General features: G+C 41.6%; 1 protein-coding gene across 4 annotated transcripts in view; it reads left to right on the forward strand.

The window, feature by feature from the left end:
• Nucleotides 1-18,233, forward strand: part of LOC145725326 (uncharacterized) — an 18,503-nt gene extending 270 nt beyond the window's left edge. Inside the window, exons 3-29 of one of the 4 annotated variants that reach the window (XM_081974038.1) lie at nt 41-103; nt 155-301; nt 358-417; nt 465-698; nt 755-982; nt 1,029-1,097; nt 1,151-1,279; nt 1,333-1,542; nt 1,594-1,767; nt 1,824-3,296; nt 3,352-3,381; nt 3,434-3,529; nt 3,586-3,720; nt 3,778-3,867; nt 3,915-4,636; nt 4,688-4,765; nt 4,832-7,897; nt 8,049-8,192; nt 8,247-8,550; nt 8,600-8,877; nt 9,150-9,376; nt 9,431-17,051; nt 17,159-17,194; nt 17,251-17,436; nt 17,492-17,684; nt 17,735-17,865; nt 17,916-18,233. In XM_081974038.1, the coding sequence (XP_081830164.1) occupies nt 41-103; nt 155-301; nt 358-417; nt 465-698; nt 755-982; nt 1,029-1,097; nt 1,151-1,279; nt 1,333-1,542; nt 1,594-1,767; nt 1,824-3,296; nt 3,352-3,381; nt 3,434-3,529; nt 3,586-3,720; nt 3,778-3,867; nt 3,915-4,636; nt 4,688-4,765; nt 4,832-7,897; nt 8,049-8,192; nt 8,247-8,550; nt 8,600-8,877; nt 9,150-9,376; nt 9,431-17,051; nt 17,159-17,194; nt 17,251-17,436; nt 17,492-17,684; nt 17,735-17,865; nt 17,916-18,089 (16,298 nt within the window). In that variant the 3' untranslated portion in view covers nt 18,090-18,233. The remainder of the gene's footprint in view (nt 1-40; nt 104-154; nt 302-357; nt 418-464; nt 699-754; nt 983-1,028; nt 1,098-1,150; nt 1,280-1,332; nt 1,543-1,593; nt 1,768-1,823; nt 3,297-3,351; nt 3,382-3,433; nt 3,530-3,585; nt 3,721-3,777; nt 3,868-3,914; nt 4,637-4,687; nt 4,766-4,831; nt 7,898-8,048; nt 8,193-8,246; nt 8,551-8,599; nt 8,878-9,149; nt 9,377-9,430; nt 17,052-17,158; nt 17,195-17,250; nt 17,437-17,491; nt 17,685-17,734; nt 17,866-17,915) is intronic. The other 3 variants (XM_081974040.1, XM_081974039.1, XM_081974041.1) reach the window with 3 other exon arrangements.
• The last annotated feature ends 14 nt before the right edge of the window (nt 18,234-18,247 follow it).

Raw genomic sequence — 18,247 nt, forward strand, 5'->3', positions numbered from 1 at the left:
AATTAAATGTATTCAAATTAAATTGTGGTTTAATTTAAAGTTGCCGCTAAAGCCAGGACTGGGGCACCAAAAGAAATAGCACGTGACAAAATAAGCCCAGATGGTAACTGGATACATTGCATTAACCCTGTCGTTTAATAACCCATATTTTTAGCTACCAAACCTTCTGGAACAAAAATGAAAGAAGGTAGAGCACCTGAATCTGGAGAAAAGGCTCCAAAAGCACCTTCTCTAGCACCCAAAATGGCGGTTAAGGAACCGATGACAGACAAGACAAAAGGAACAGAACCTTCTGAAGACGGTAAGTCTAAACAATATACTTGTAAAGAAGTTGAGTTAATGTTTGGTTGAACGCAGCCGCTCAACCCAAGCCAGGAGCACCGAAAGGAGCAACAGGTGACAAGACCGGCACAGAAGGTAACAGTGCATATGCAGAAATTCAAAGGGTTTATCGGACTTATTAGCTACCAGAGCGGCTGAGAAAAAGCCAGGTGACCAAGCAACTTCAGCGGGAAGAAAACCTGCAGAAGTTGTAAAAAGGGAACCAGCAGCAAAATTGGGAACTGAGTCCGAATCCTCAAAGGTTCGAGGAAGAGGCCGACCAGCTGGTGACAAGTTGGAGAAACCAGGAGAGAAAGATCGAGCCCTTGCAGCAGACAAAGACACCAAAAAGCCTGCAGATGTGACTTCAGAAAGAGGTTCGACTTAAGTCTGTTAACTTTCAACACTGCTGTAATATAATATTTAAAAACAGCAGTGCCATCAGACCAACCTGCTCGAGCAAAAGGTCGAGGAAGAGGAAGGCCAGACGACAGCACAGAACAACCAGGAGGTACTTACACCAGTTCAACGTCAGAAGACAAAGAAGATAAAATACTACGAGCTGATGGGGAAGGCAAATCAAAAATTCCTCCACCAGCATCCAAAGCAGCTGGAGAACCACGACCTGGGAAATCGAGTGGAAAAGAAGCTTCTGAAGATGGTACGTCTGCTTACACTCCAAACTTTTACTAATAGTTAAGTTGTAGCTAAAGGAGGAGCTAAAGCCACAAAAGGAGAAACATTTGATAGAACAGGAGCTGCTAAAACTACAGAAGGTAACTCCACCTATACATACCCAGTATTCCCTAACACATTGTAATTAAACCAGATAGTGGTAAGGGCCTTAGAAAAGACGTGTCAGCTGAAAAGAAAACAAGACCTGCTGACGAATCCAGAGAAGGCAAACCATCTGTGACTGACAAGGATTTAGAACCTTCATCTGCAGCTTCAGATAAAGGTTTTACCCAAAGCTCACACCAGGTCTAGTGTGCTTAATATTTAAAAAAATAGGAAAAACGGCTGAACCAGCTGCAAGAGCAAAAGGAAGAGGGAGAGGGAAGCTGGACGAAGCCAGAGCACCACCAGGTGAACCTTCCCAAGGAAAATTGATAAAAGATGATGGAATTAGAAAGGAAGACGGACTTAGAAAAGAGGATGCCAGAAGGGACAAAGTTTCCGCTGATAGAAGAGGAGTCCCGATAGATTCCACCAAACCAAGTGGTATGAATGAAAGTAATTGCATTAAACTTGGTCAAACCATTTTGGTCTCAGCTGCAGAAGAGCAAAAAGGCTCTAAAGGTAAGGAAAAGGGTGATACAACTGCACAAATACCAAAACCTGGCGTTAGCGATGCGACTAGAAAGGATGACGGGAAAGTTTCCTTAAAAGAAACCAAAGGTGAGCCGGATATAGCCAGCCGAAAACAAGCAGAAACAGTCGGTAAAGGTTGGGAGAAAAAACTGGTTTCATTTGGATGTCAAATGATATATGTTCATTTTCAGATGAAAAAGCCTCTAAACCCGAATCACCCAAAGATAAAAAAGAAACTGGAAAACCAACAGGGGCATCTTCAAAAGAAAGAGAAGCTGAAACAGCTAGAGAAAAGCTGAAAGAAGCGTCTAAAGCTGGAGTAAAACCTGAAACAGGCAGGAAAGATGATAAAGAAGCCAAGACTAAACCTGACACTTCCAAAGATGCGGAGTTAAAACCCACTAAATTTGGTGACAAAGTGATGCAAGAAGAAAAGGAAAAGCTTGAAAAACCAGGAATTAAAAAAGAAGCAGCGAGAGAAGATGGAACCACAAAACCAACAAAAGAGACTGTCCCATTACCTAAAGCTGAAGACCAGCGAACAGTCTCTGACATTAAAAAAACCAGAGCTGATTTAGCTGATTCACAGAAGGACAAAGTTCCAAAAGAATTCAAAGACACCAAAAGAACTGAGGGTGATTTAAAAGCCAGAGAAGGTGAAAAAATGATGGGCAAACCAGCAAAGGAAACTGCTCCCACGCCTGGAAAAATACTTGAAAAAGTCGAAGAAGATGGTAAAACTAAAGATGCAAAAAAAGAAACTAAGGACCTAGCAAAAGATGGGAAAGAACCTATTACCGAACGTATTAAAAAATACGAAGAGAAAATGGCAGGTAGAGAAAAAACTAGACCAGAAGACCAGCTGGTAAAATCTCAAAAAGATTCCGAAATCCAACCAGCTAAAAGGCCAGAAAGTAGAGGATTAGCAGATGAGAAAGCCAAAACCAAAGAAGAGGATTTAAAAAAGAAGGAAAAAGATATATTAAAGTCCGCAAAAAGAACTGATGAAGATGAGATTCTAAAAGACAGAGGAAAACCTGCAGCTGGAAAAAGTGGAGAAGTAAGTCCTGGTGTAACTGATGATAAAGCCAAACAAGCATTTAAAGAAAAAGACCAGTCAATTATTACAAAGGCAGTTGATAAAGGTGATATTGCTAAAGATCGACCTGCAGGAAAAATAGAAGAAATACATGCAGCTGAGCGAGTCAGAGAATTACCTGGTGCAGCTGATGGTAAATCCAAACAAACAGCTAAAGAAAAACCTCTGGGAGATAAAGTTACAACAAAAGCTGAAGATAAAGATGAAGAAGCTAGAAAAAGAGTAGCAAGAGAAGCATCACCTGATACCAAACAGCCTGACGGTGATGTTAAAGCTAAACCAGGAACACTAGCAAAACCTGTAAAAGGAACTGAACCATTGCCAGCTGCGAAGAAAGCTGAAGATGTAATGGACGTAGAACCTATAAAACCTTTAGTTACCAAACCCGGTAAAGGAATTGGAGAAGATGTTGCTGATGCGGAAAAAGCGTATAAAGAACTAACTGCAGGTACAGCTCAAGCTGATGCGATAAGGAGACAAAAAGATGAAATGGCGGAAGAGAGGAAAAAACTAGAGAAAGTACCCAAAACTGGGGCTGATATCCTTAAAGAAAGGAAAAAGGAAGGTGAGTTTAGTATAGAGTTTTGCAATAAGTTTGTCTAATCTATAATCCATTACAGAAGTTGGAAAGAAAGGAGTAGCAGATGCAGGTAAGCTCTAGTTGTAAGTAAGATTTTTGGAAATATTGCCGTTTGGATCTAGATGAATGTGGATCGATCTGCAGTGATCTAGATGAGTTGGAGAAACTGGGCAAAAAACCAGGTGTACTCAAAAAGAAAGCCGATGAAACGGATAAGGGTATAGTCCTCATCATCCTCTAGAATATTCTCATATGTAATCAATCAATCTTTTAGGTATAGATGCTCGTAAAATACCAGGAACCAAGGAGGAACCTGAATTGAAAGATGCTGGAATTATGCCAAAACAATCTAAAAGAATGAAGCTAGAAGAAAAACAGCTTGTAGGAAAACCAGAAGATCAAATTAAAGGTAATCATATATATCATATATAGATAAAGTCAAAATTATTTATTGAATATTTGATAGCAGCTGGACCACTACCTAAAGAAGTTCTTGGAAAAAAGATGCCAGAATCTGTACAAGATGCAAAAGGAAGAGTACCATCCCCAGCTGGTGGTAAGCATAATTTTATATAATATCAAAGTAATTAAACGTATTTTCAGTTGTAGATGAAACTAAATTGGATGGTACTAAAAAAATTGTTACTTCTGAAGCCATTTCTAAAGAAGCCGGTGTTACCACAATGAAACCAGAAGCCAAAACTGGGATTCCAAGTCAAAAAGCGGAAACTACAGTAGGAAGAAAGGGAGAAGCACCTTCTCCCACTGCTGAAGATGTACGTCTCGCAGGAGCACGCGCAGAAGGTAAAGTCCCAGATGGAGAAGCAGCGCAACAAGCAGCTGCCAAAGCTCTTCGGGAAAAAGGTGCTGAAGAAGCTGAAGCAGCTAAAATGGAAATGGAGAGGGCAGCCAAATTAAAAGGACCAGTAACACCAGAGTATGAAATAAAGAAAGAAGTACCCGAAGGAGATATACGTCTACAAAAAAGACCAGAGTATGGTGAAGAAGGAGAAGGAAGATCAGAACGTGAAGGAGGAGCTGCGATACCAACTGGTGTTTCAAAAGTAGAGGAGGCTGGTATTAAAAAAGAATCACCATACGACGAAGGAAAAGAAAGAAGGCTAAAGCTTGGTGAAGAACGTTTGGCTGGCATTAAAACAGAACTACCGTACGGTGAAGAAGGAGAAAGAAGACTGCGTGAAGAAGAACGTTTGGCTGGTATTAAAAAAGGATTACCGTATGGCGAAGCGGGAGAAAAAAAACCAAAGCCAGAAGGAGACCTTATGCCAGCTCCCGGTGTTTTCAAAAGAACTCCAGAAGAAGCTGTAAGTCTGTTAAATCTCATATACCAGTAACAAAACTATCATCTACTTTAGGGAGCATTAGTAAGAGAGGATTATCCTGACACTTGGTCGGATACAGATAAGGACAAAGACCAGGAGAAGTTCAAAAAAGTACGTATAAGAACTCACATTGTTATAAGAATTGACAAGATTTTGAAATTAATGGCATTAATGTAGGAACCCATAACTCTAAAGGGGAGTGAAGAGTTTGTGTCGGCTAGAGAAGAACTGGTACCTGAAGGAGCAGCTGCTGGAGCTTTGCGGGAGCCTATGTTGGGAACACCTGGTCCTGGAGAAACCGGATTTTCATTTGGAGAAAAGCCGGAAGGAGTTCAGCCTGAGGGACTTCCTGATGCAGAACGAGGAATAAGTGCTTTTGGAGGAGCGGTAGAAGCAGGAGCTAGAGTAGTACCTGAGAGAGTTGCTACAGATGCTTTAAAAGAACCCAAATTGACAACTGCTGAACCTGAAGAAGGACCTGGAATTCCTTATGGAGAAAGGCCGGAGGGAGTTGGACGTGAGGGATTTCCTACTGATACAGGAAGACAAATACCGCTTTTTGAAAAACCGGCAGAAGCAGAAATCGGAATACTACCTAAAGGAGTTGCTGTGGATACTTTTGGAGGTGGTCAAAGAGGCCCAAAATCGCCCGAAGGTTATCAGCGTGAAGGATTGCCTGGTGAGATACCATTTCGCGAAGGAGAATCTGGAATACCTGAAGGAGTTTTGCCAGGCCTTGAAGACCGAAGAGTACCCCAATTTGTACCTTTTGGGCCACTAGCAGAACAAGCAGGAATCACCGAAGGGGTACCTGGAAGTATGCAACTACGTGGCATTACACCACAAGACCAACAAGTACCCTATTATGGTATGCCAACAGCAATCGCACCGGAAGGATTTTCTGCAGGCCAGCTAATCCCTGAAGGTGCACAAGACGGACGGCTACCCAAGTTTGTGGGATTTGGCCCACCTGGAATACCTGGGGGCATTCAACCATCTGGTTGTAAGGCGTCGTGCAATAAACCAGCAAAACCACCATCAGCTAGACCTGGAGATGCGTACCTTCAAGGTCGTGGACCACCTGGAGGAATTCACCCTTCTGTTTGCAGGGCAGCGTGCAATACACCACCATCAGGAAAACCTGATGATGGTGCAAGACGACCTCAACTTCCAGAAGATGACATTTACTTAACCCCTCACCTACAACGAATATCTGTAGACACTCAAGAAGGACTATTCCAATCTGCGAGGTCCAAAGAAGAGATGTTTGAAAGCAAACGAATTGACCACAAATGTTTGGCACCTTGCAGAAATGCTAGAGAGCGCACTACGAAATTTGCGGAAGAAACTGGAGGTGTGGTTATTGGAATCGATTCAGAAACACCCTGGGACTTAGCTCCACCTCCTGGCTACTACATCCCTGAAGACGTTTCACCTAGAGAAACCATTCCAGATTGGGCAGAGACTTCCAGACCGGAAACCCCGTCTTTGTTGGATATGGAGATTTCTACCATAACTGAGAGTGACAAAGCTATATGGGCCGCTCCAGAACCCCACTGGATACCAAAGTTAGTACTAGATTGGGAAGAAGCTCCTACAGATACTTCAGAAGTCATTCCCGAAAATATCAAAACTGGAAGTGTAGTGTCCAGGATGTTATCTGGTCAGGTGGTGGGAATACCAACTACTGGTCCACTTTTAGAAAGAAGAACTCCTCAGACTCTTACCGAAGCTATTTACCAGAGAAAGTGCAGAGCGCCATGCGCCAACAAGAAAGTTGATAGGGAAGCAGTGGATGAGGAACCCGTCGAGACTGCTGAAGACATTAGTGAAATTAATACAGACTCGGAACTGATCGACGAAAGTCCAAAGATTGATCAAGCTTCTATGGAATATCTCGTTCCAGATATTGCAGAAGAAGGAACTCCAAGTGAAATAGGAACTGGAGAAGCAGCTGAAATTGTGGTACTTATGGATGCTAATGCAGATATTGATACCACCACATCTGAAGATCACAGCTCTAAACTAAAAGAAGACTTAGTTCTCGATGAAGTTGTAGAACCAAAAGCTGATGACGCTGAAATGGTAGATGTTGCATTCTCCACGTCTGAAATGCACAGCTCCCAATTACTGGTCGATGATACTGCTCCTGCAATCGATAAATTAGTTTCCGATGAAATAGTAGAACCAAAATCTGAAGACGTTGAAGTGACTGAAACTGCATTCTCCATATCTGAAACACATGAAACTGCTCCTTCAATTATAGATATTGACGCCAAAACTTCTGACAGCTTTAAAATCAAAGACGATGTAGTGGATGAACGTGACAAAATTGACTATTCTACAATCCCAGATGCTACTTTGGAAGAACCCAGTATTGACGAAACAGCCGCTGAGGCTCCTCTAGAAGATATTTCGGAAGTAAAATCTAAACACGTGTCTGTAACCATATCCGACAGCCACCAGATAATCCAAATTTATGAAGGACCATACGACCATAGAGATAGTTTTAAAGAAGATGTTTTTAGCGAGTTTGTCCCACATGAGACTGAAGTTTCTCCGGATCAAATTACACAACTTGAAATACAGGTTGCTGATGATGATGAAGATGAGTTTGTAGATGCTCAGACTGGTCAAGCTACACCTGATGTGGAGATATTGGATGAAGTTCCAAAAGCCGAAATATCCAAAGAAAACAAATATGCAGAAGCTATTAAGCAATTACCCGTACAAGACCAAAGTCATTCGACCCAAAGATTTGCAAGTTGGTTTGCACCAAGACCTCCACTTCAAGAAGTTCAACAGCCTGCTCTGCAGTATGCTGAAAGGGAACGAGCTATAATAGCCGAATGCGTAGCAAGTTGCTCACAAGCCTCCAAAACAGCCGGTGATGTTAGCTCTAAAACTCCAGGTCATGTTCACTTTGACTCAGTGGTTCATCATGACGGCGAACCTCCATGCAAACCGGAATGTCGCAAAACACCCAGCACCACACCCTGCAGACATAAGTGCGGCAGCCTTCCTGATTCAGAGGAGAGTGAAACACCAAAACATGTGTGTCCTACTTCAACAGAACCGCAATATCGTGAGACACAGAAACATTCTGGAAGTTCAATGAGTTGCGCTCCAGAATTGGAGAGTTGTTTGAAGAAGTTGATGCAACCTATGAAGGTGTGTCGGGCAACGTGCGCAGGCGATTTAACAAAAGAGGAGAAGATCGCGGAGTTGGAGGAAGAGATGCAGGTGAGTACTGGTTACCTTCACAAACGTCAAACGTCAAAAAATGACAACATCTTGTAATAGTTTATTTCAAAATGACAGCACTGTATAAGAAAGGTTTTGTAAGTGCTTGCATACGCACAAAATCAAGTTTACAATGAATTTGAAATTGTAGGCTAAAGATGCGTACTGCGCAGAACAACGTAAGATTGCTACTGCGGCTCTGGCCCAATTGGAAAACATCAAGCATATAGTGGAGGAACGAGATGGCTTGCGCAAGAAACTGGAGACTTCTCAACACGAACTGGCTCAACTTAGAGTCTGTCAGCGTTTAATTACAAAAAACCAAACTTCCCTAACGAATTTCTTGCAGGATAATCTGGATTTGGGTTTTGGAGACTCACAAGACACGGAACCAGAAGTTTCCATCTCCCGGGTGGCTAGTAGCCATTCGTGTGATAACGAGATTCAAGTCTTGGAAGAAGAAATCCAAAGAATGAAGGCCACGTCCCAATCACCAGCTGAAGAAACTAGGATCATCCAAAAAGAAGTCCAAGTGTTAAAACGCTATTGCGCCAAACTTTCTTCAATCCAAGAAGAGAATCTACGATTGAAGAAAAACAATCAGGAACTCGAGCTCAGATGCCTGAAATCTGAAGAAAAGCTACACATTCTAGGTTAGTTAGCAATCAACAAGGTTTCTAGTGTTCAAATTGATTTGTTTAGGATGTGATGGTGATCAAGACAGTTTGGAACAACTAAAACTGAAACTGCTCACACTGACCGAAACTGTGGCAGAACGAGACGTACTGCAACATCGAGTGGAAGTTCTGGAGAAAGAACTGAATGCCTACCACGATCTTCCTGAAGATGTGGAAGTGTTCAAAAGGAGGTCGGTTCTTTTGGACGACGTCCTCAAAGACAGGGATCGCTTAGCTAAGAGGGTGGAGCAGATGAGGGGGTTGGATGAGGAGTTGGTTGCTTTGAAACAGAAAGCTGAAAGGGTAAGTCGGTTTTTAAAATGGATTTTTTTTAATTTCAAATGTAATATGTACTTTACGCACGAATGGATTTGTAATATTTGTTTACTTCTTAGTCTCCATGGCGGAAACACCATGTGTCGTTGCACCCACAAGTTTTATCTTGTTCTTTGACCTTATAATTTATTTTTTTACAAATTCTCAACAACATTGTAAAGTCAGCATGTCAAGAATAATGTTTTAAAATCACACTGTATATATACCTAAGCAATAATGTTTGTTTGAATTCACACCAGGTGGACGATTTGGAAAGACAACTACGTTTAGCCACTAAAGAGGTGCAGCAAGCCGAAGACGAGTTGGACAGCATGAGAAACAAGTGTACAATGGCGGAAATCGATTCTTTAAATCAAAAAACCGAGACTGAAACCTTGAAATCTCGAATAGTTTGCATGGAACACGAATTAGAAAGCTACAAATCGATGTGCAAGGAACAAGAGCTATTGCAAATCGAAAAGGAGAGGCTAGTTACATTCAAATCAACCATTATTTTCGATTATAAAATTACTTTGTCCAGGTTACAATCTAGTCTGGATGAGCTACTTCAAATGCAAGGTGACTACGAACACATGTGCGTCCAGATGAAGGCCCTGGATGTGGTAAAAGCAGAACGAGACCGTTACAAGCGCAAGTATGAGCAACTCGTTGGCCTAGAAACTGAATGTAACCTGCTAAGAACGCAACTGGACAAGGCAAAAGCGGTGGAACGTGAAAGGGACATTCTGGGAAAACAGACTGAAGATTTAGAGAAGTGTATCTGTGAACAAGAGGAAGAAATCAAACGTTTGGTGTCTCATATTGAGTGTTTGGCACAAGGCAAGGAACAACAGCAAAACAAAATGAAAGAAGTAGTATCCAGCCTGAAAATCGAGTTGGAAGAGAAAGAGAGCATATTGCAACTCTCAGAAGAGAAAATTGCCACGATGAACCAGAAAATCGACACCTCATTCCACAACTTGCATGACGAAACCGCTGTACTGAGAAATCAAAATCGCACTCTTCTGGAAGAAAACGACGCACTGAAATGCAACAAAAAATGTCTAGAAAACACGGTAAACCACTTAAAACTGAACCTTCAGGAAAAAAATGAAGAAAACACCATTCTAAACCAACAAATTGAAGAGCAAAGACGAGTAATAGAAACCATGCAAGAAGTTTTGGAAGATCGAGAACTTGCTCTTCCTACTACATGCCCAGGTGGTGAAATTGTCAGACTGCAGACAGATTTAGAAGAAGCTAAATTAGAAAACGAACGTCTTCAATTCCTAAGTAACCAACCAAGTTCTGGTGACGAAACGAACTACCAGCTTAAAAACATGTTGGAGCAGTCCAAATGCGCTGTTGAACGCATCGCTTTAGAGCTGGAAGAGCAATACGCAGAATGGGATAATAAGAAGGCGTATCGTTGCTGTCCTGGGTGCAACTGCAAGAAAACACCTGCAGAACCTAAAGTCATCATCAGATGTTGTGCCGGATGCACGTGCAAAAAGAAAACTATTAAAAAGCCAGAACAGGAAGCCAAATCTGTGCAATGTAATTGTGGTTGCACTTGCAGGATTACTCAACCTAAAACCTGCATTTGCCAGAGAGTCCCTGGAACTGATGCAAAACTTTCCACTCAGATTGGAGATTTAAATTTGAAGATTCCCAATGACCTTTTGGAGGAAGAAGACGACCAAATGTATACAGCAAGGTCTGGGGAACCTAAATTAGTGGAACATGATGAAGATGATGTTTTAGTACCAGATTTGAGCGAACACCTTGAAGGGGAAAGTGCTGCTTTGAGGATGCATTCTGCTGAAGTCCAGGAAGTTGCCAGGAATTTGGATGATCGCTTGAAGAAAGCTCAAGCCAGAATTCGTGAACTGGAGGAAGAGAACTCTTATCTGAAGAGCCAGTTAGGTCAGCAACCTATTAGTCACGTAGGTCGGGTAGTTGGACCGCCTGATCATTTTAGGGACAACAAAGACTCTCCGCAAGATTCCCAGAAAACACAGGAAGAACTAGCAAATTGCTTGAAAGAAAAAGATGCCCTGCTCAATTTGGTTAACAACCTGAAAAGTCAATTGGCCAGCATGCAAAAAGGCGATGAACCTGATCTTACATTGTTCGCGCAACTTAAAACTGACCTAGCCGAATGCTTAAAGGATAAGGAAAGCTTAACAGCAGAAATTCAAGCATTGAAACTAAAACTAAGTGCATCTTCTGATGCTGACACTTTAGCCAAACTGAAGGCAGACCTGGAGGTTTGCCTTAAAGAACGACAATCTCTCTTAAAAATCATCAATGAATTAAAAGGACAAGGCTCAGAAAATCTAGATTTGACAGCATTCAAAAAGCTACAAGCGGACTTGGAGAATTGCATGAAGGAAAGAGAGATGCTGCTGAAACAGCTGAATGATCTTCAGAAACACTTAGACCCGTCAATAAAAGCAGACTTGATGTCAACACCAGACAATAAATTGCAGGTGGAACTTCAGGAATGCAAAGACACTATAGCCAAGCTAAGAGCTGAACTGCAAAAATGCCTGAACGAGAAAGATGCACTTGCAAAAGCTTTGGATGATTTAAGAAGCCAGAAACCTGCAAGTGAGGCAGATGATACTTTAAAACTAAAAACTCCACTAGCTGAACCTATAAAACTTCAAAACGACCTGGACAAAGCATTGAAAGACAAAGAAAACCTTCTGAAGATGCTGGAGGAACAAAAGATGCCTGGTCAAACACAACCTGATGCCCAGGAGTTGATCAAATTAAAAACCGAGCTGGATAATTGTCTAAAAGAGAAAGGAGAGTTGCTGAAGATGATTGATAACCTTAAAAAAGAGTTGCCCAAAGCTGGACCACTAGAAGTAACAATAGGTCCTGATGCAGAATTAGCTAAACTGAAAGCAGAACTCAGCACCTGCCTAAAAGAGAAAGAAGACTTGCTGAAACTCATTGAAGGCCTAAAAGCGCAGTTACAGTCTAAAGGTGATCAGAAGGATTTACCCGACTTGCAAAAACGCTTAGACGATGCCTTACAACAGAAAGAAGACTTGAAAGCCCATGATGCAGAATTAGCTAAACTGAAAGCAGAACTAAGCACCTGCCTAAAAGAGAAAGAGGACTTGCTGAAACTCATTGAGGGCCTAAAAGCGCAGTTACAGTCCCCAGATGGTGATCAGAAGGATTTATCCGATTTGCAAAAACGCTTAGACGATGCCTTAAAACAGAAAGAAGACTTGAAAGCCCATGATGCAGAATTAGCTAAACTGAAAGCAGAACTCAGCACCTGCCTAAAAGAGAAAGAGGACTTGATGAAACTCATTGAAGGCCTAAAAGCGCAGTTACAGTCTAAAGGTGATCAGAAGGATTTATCCGACTTGCAAAAACGCTTAGACGATGCCTTAAAACAGAAAGAAGACTTGAAAGCCCAGAACGCAAACCTGGTTAAAGAAAAAGAAGACTTGGACAAGATGTTGATGAGTAATGTAGCCACAACGACTAAAAGAAGTTCCAAAATGGAGGCTGACCTTGAAGGCCTAGCCAATCAGAATAAGAAGCTGCAAGCCGACAATGATCGACTCAGTAAATTAGAACAAGACTATCAGAACCTCAAAAACGAGAATGATAGACTGAAAGCTGAAATTGAAAAACTCAAACTTGACAACACAAGGCTTAACATTGAAAATGATAATTTGAAGAAAACTAAAATAGATCCGGCAACATTGGAAGCTTTAAAGAAAGAAAGTGAAGGGTATAAGAAACAAATGGAGGCACTAATAGGGAAGGACAAACCCGCTCCAATTGACATGAAGGTTTTAGAAAAAGACGGGCGAGATAAAGCTGCTATGCAATCCACCATTGATGATTTAGAAAATCAGCTCAAGTCTTTGATGACAAAAGACAAACTGAAAGCACCCGAACCTTCTGGGGAGTTTAATAACCAAATGAACGAACTGATGAAACAACTAAATGACGCACAAAAAAGAGCAGAAACTGCTGAAGAAGCCGCAAGAAAGATGAAGACCAGTGACCCTACTGCAATGTTGACAACCCAGATTGACCAACTGAAAGCCAGAATAGCTCAGTTAGAGGCGGAAAACGACCGTTTGAAAAACGCATTAACCCAGGCAAATTCAGATAAAGACAACTTGAAGAAAGACCTAGACAACACAAGCAAAGAAAACCAGAAATTGAAAAACGACAACCAAATTTTACAGCAAAAAGCTACAGAACCACTAGAGAAAGCACCAACACGTGACGACACTACTAAAGTCCAACAAATGGAGAACAACCTGGATGCTATGAAAAAAGAAGCAGACAAGTCCAAAGCTGACGCCAAAGCAGCGATAACCAAGATGAACGACCTGCAAGACGAAAACGCCGACTTAAAGAAAAAGCTAACACAACTTGAAGCAGAGAACACCAAACTCAAGAAAGATTTAGCAACAGCCCAGACTGATCTCCTTAACGCTAACAACAAAGTCTTGGACCTGGAAAAAGACAATGCAAAATGCAAGAAGAACGTCAGCGATTTGGAAGCCGAAGTTTCCAGATTGAAGAAAGAACTCGATGGCGTTTTGAACGATGCCAAAAAAGGCACTAACACTGTTGGAGATCTGCAAGCAGAAATTGCTGCTCTAAAACAAAAACTCAATCAAACGGAGGCAGCTAATTCGAAACTAAACTCCGATAAAGACAAAATGGAGAAAGATTTGGAGCAAGCAAAAGCAAATATCCAAGCCACTACAGGACAGCAAGATGCTAGCAATAAATTAAAGCAAGAAAACGCGGCGTTGCAAGATGAGATCAACAAACTAAAAAAGGCTCAGGCTGATAGCTCGAAACCTGTAGGGGATTTACAGGATTTGAAAACCAGATTGCTGCAACTGGAAGCTGAAAATGATAAATTGAAAAAAAGTCCTGCAGACAAGAAGCTTGATAATCTGCAGGAAGACTACGACAAACTCCGCAAACGTATAGCAGAGTTGGAGAATGAGAACTCCAAACTAAAAAAAGACTTTCAGAAAGCTTTAGACGATGCCCGCAAAGCTAGCGACGATCTGGCTGAAATGAAACAGAACGAAGCTAAGTTGAAAGGCAAAATTGCCCAGCTGGAAGGCGACAACGACAAACTGAACAAAAACCTCAATTCCACATTAGACCAGATGAAGAAAATGGGTTCAGAAATGGCAGATATTCAAGGTGGAGAGTCAAAGTCAAAGCAAAAAGCCGCACTCCTTGAATCAGAACTCTCTAAGTTGCGTAAGGACCTGGAGAACGCCATGGGAGATGCCAAAAAGTCAGGTGGTGAAGTACAATCCCTTAGAGATGAGAACTCCAAATTGAAGCAACGTTTGGCACAACTGGAGATGGAAAATGCCAAATTGAAGACTGAGGTGGATTCTGGTTTAAAAGCCCTGAATACTGCTACTAGTGACTTAAAGAAACTGCAAGAGGAAAACAACAAATGTAAAGATAGGATCAAGCAGTTGGAAGCTGATTTGGGAAAAGTGAAGCAGAAGCCGGATGAACCTAAAGGGGACGACGATAGTGTAAAAGTGCTTCAAGATCAACTGTCTAAGCTAAAAAAAGACTTGGATGCAGCAAAGCAAGAAGCTTTGAATTGCTCCCAAGAAAATGCAAAGCTCAAAGACGAAAACTCTAGACTGCAATCCAAAATCAAACAACTTGAATCTGAAAACTCCAAACTGAAAAGCGATTTAGCAGCATCAACCTCCCAAGTTGAACAACTTAAAGCTGACCAGGACAAACTCAAATCTCAACTAAACCAAACGGAAGAAGCCAACAAGAAACTACAAAAAGAGAAAGCAGCCCTAGCTGATGACGCCAGTAAAACTGGCACAGATCTGGCCAAACTGGGTGAACTCAAAGACAATGAAAACAAACTGAAGCAGCGAATAGCCCAGCTGGAGATTGATAACGCCAAACTAAAAAAAGACCTTGACGCCGCCTTAACCGATCGTAAGAAACTGAGTGATGATATGGCAGCCGCACTTAACGAAACGAACAAACTTAAGCAGCAATTAACTAAAAGCGAAGACGACAGCAAAAAGACCAAAAACGACCTGGAAAATGTCAAGAAACAAGCTGGAGATTTAGCCGACTTAAAGCAAGTAAATGAGAAGTTGAAGCAACGAATAGCTCAACTAGAAGCTGACAATGCCAAACTTAAAGCTGATATGGAGAAAGCACTGGACAATGCAAAAAAGACGTTGGGGGACCTGTCCAAGTTACAGGATGAAGACAACAAACTGCGCCAGAAACTGGCTCAACAGGAAATCGATAACTCCAAACTAAAAAAAGATTTGGAAAAGACACCAAAAGAGGTAAAAACCGAAACACCTGATGATAGCGCTAACAAACTGAAGCAGCAGTTAGCTCAATTGGAATCCGACAAAGCTGGTTTAAAGAAACAACTGGACGCTGCTTTAAGTGACGCCAAAGCCAAAACTCAAGAAATCTCCAAGTTGCAAGACGAAATCAACAATCTTAAACTGAAAATCGCGCAGCTACAAAAGGAAAACGAGCAACTGAAGAAGAACCTTGCTAAAGAAACTGAAAATGCCAGCAAACAACGCGAGGAAAGCGGCAATCAAACACAAAAAGTCAATGACCTACAAGCCCAAATTGAAAAACTGAAGAAAAACCTTCAAGATGCAAAACCTACAACTAAACCCCTCTCGGACGACATGAAGCAATTGCAGCAATTGGAGGCGGATAACACCAAATTGAAGAAAGACCTGGAGAATGCCTTGAAAGATGCTTCACAAAGTGCAAGTTTAAAGCAGGAAAACGCCAATCTCAAAAGTCAAATAGCCAAAATGCAAGACACTTTGGATAAACTGAAGAAAGATCTGGAAGCCGCTTTGAACGAAGCAAAAAAAAGTGCTGCGGAATTGAGTAAAGTTAAAGACAATGAAGCTCAGTTAAAGCAGAAAGTTGCCCAACTGGAAACCCAAACCGTGAACCTTAAAAAAGACATAGACGAGGCTAAAGTTGTGCCAAAAGACTCTGACAGTTTGAAAGCTGAAAACAACAAACTGAGAGAACAAATCAAACAGTTACAAGCTGAAATTGAGAAACTAAAGGGTGTAAAAGCGCCTGAAACAAAAGTTGTGAAACCCGAAATAGGGATAGGAAATCTCAAAGATGAGATAGCGAATTTGAAGCAGAAGATGGCTAATCTTCAAATGGAAAACGCCAAACTCAAGGAGGAATACGACCACTCACTGTCCGCGCTCCATGATGCTGAAAGCTCTTCCAGTGACTCAAAGAAAGAAACGGATAAACTGAAAAATCGTATCAACCAACTTGAACAAGAAGTAGCCAATCTAAAAAAACAGTTAGCCAGCACCAAGCCGGAAGTGAAGACCGACAAAGACACTACATTAACTAAAACAACCGACAAACCAACCGGTGACTACCAAGCTTTACTGCAAGAACTGGCAAAACAGAAAAAAGAATGCGAAGATACTATAGCATCCCTAAAAGCACAATTCGATCGCGACATCAAAAACCTTCTAAAGAAAAACGATGAAAACATCGACAAATTGCAAAAAGCTCACGGCGATTATGTGCAAAGTTTGAATGCCAAACACGACAAAGAGATACAAGCCCTGAAAGACATCATAGACGACTTAACGCGAGAGCTGGAAGGCAACAAGCGCGACAAAGACAAATTGAAGAACCTGGTTGAAGACCAGAAAAGGAAAAGTTTAGAGATCAAGAGCAAAGTGGCCGACGTGGAGAAGGTGGTGATGAGGGAACGTAAACGTAGCAAAGAGTTGGAGAGGAAGCACAGCGACTTGAAGACTGTGGCTTCGGTTTTGGAGCAGGAAGTCTTGAAGGAGAGAAAGAGATCGCAAATGCTGGAGAAGGAGAATGAGGTGATAAAACAGCTACGAGCCTCGTTGACTAAGAGTGAAGGAATTGAGAGTCTACCGAAGATGAGAGAAGACCGAAGTGTTTTGGGTGAAGAGAAGAAAAAGGTGAAGGAAGAGCCTAAAGCTGTGAAGACAGACAGTGTTGTTAGGCCTGAAGCACAGCAAATTGAGAAGAAGATGGACACAAAAGTGCACAGTGCGAGTTTAGAGGAAACAATGGAAGGACCACTTAAAACAGTCCCAGAGGTATGTAGACAAGATTTGGTGATAGTGGATCTATCTTCCTACTGGTTCTCAAAAACATGTGGCAACACTTTTAGTACCATTCAATACAAACTCCTTTTTGTTCACAGGAAGTTTCAGAAACTGCAGAGTCTCAAGCACCAAAGGTGATCATATTATATTGGTAAATACGGTGGCTAATAACTGAAAACTACATTTTTAGATAAGAAAAAAAAGAGACGACAAACTTACCATGGCAACATTCGAGACAGTCTCCTTACCGCCAGCTTACCTAACCTTGACAACCCCACTGTCTGCTGATGAGCTGGCCTTTTATGGTAAGAAACTCTGTCCCTGCGCAAATAGTCTGGATGAACTTTTGAAAAAAGCTGCTCTTAAAGGTTTTGCGGTATGACATTTTGTTTACTAAGTTTCTTGGGGTGTAAGATCTGCTAATTTAACAGGCTTTAACTGTTGAGGAATTGCAATTTGTGCATAAGCAACTTAACGAAGCAGCCGCGAATATTCTGGAACGCTTAGGTCAACAAGCTGGACTGTTAAGGCCGAGCCAGGGTCGGGACCGGTTATCGCTACTGCGCAGAATAGCGGAACTGGAAGGAGATCTGCTGAAAAAGCAGAGACAGACTCAACAAAAAAGTGCGTCAAACAGATACAAAAAGCAATAACATTGTCCACGAGTTTTGTAGTTTCAGAAATGCAAAACGCCATTAAGCTGGAAAAGGACAGACTTACCCAACTAAGAGAAAATCTAGAGAGGGAAAAGGAACGACCTGACACTCCGCGAACGCGCATCAGTAGGGATGTGGACGCTCTTGAGGTATGTTTACACCAATGCACCAAACAAAGTTACAACAATAATCAATGCAGAAAATGAAGTCAGAATTGGAAAAACGACTAGACGAAAAACTGTTGAACAAAATGAGGTTGACGAGACTGACCCAATCGGGTGCACCTCTCAATGAATCGCCGGTCAGGGACACGAATGTGGCCACTAGAAGAAGATCTTTGCCGACGACATACCATTCGACTGGAAAACTTTAAAATGATCCAGTAGAAGGAATATTTCGCGAGTTTTTTTTATAATCACTCACCATCATGTGCTGTCTTCATCCACTGTGATATGTAATATTGCAAGTGTCCGCATTAAGTAACCTTAGATAAAATATATCAAAAGAAATAAATAAATTGTTGTTTCATTA

The sequence above is a fragment of the Ips typographus genome, linkage group LG2 (genome assembly GCF_016097725.1).
Source record: "Ips typographus isolate SLU linkage group LG2, UJ_Ityp_2.0, whole genome shotgun sequence".
NCBI classification, from domain to species: Eukaryota; Metazoa; Arthropoda; class Insecta; order Coleoptera; family Curculionidae; genus Ips; species Ips typographus.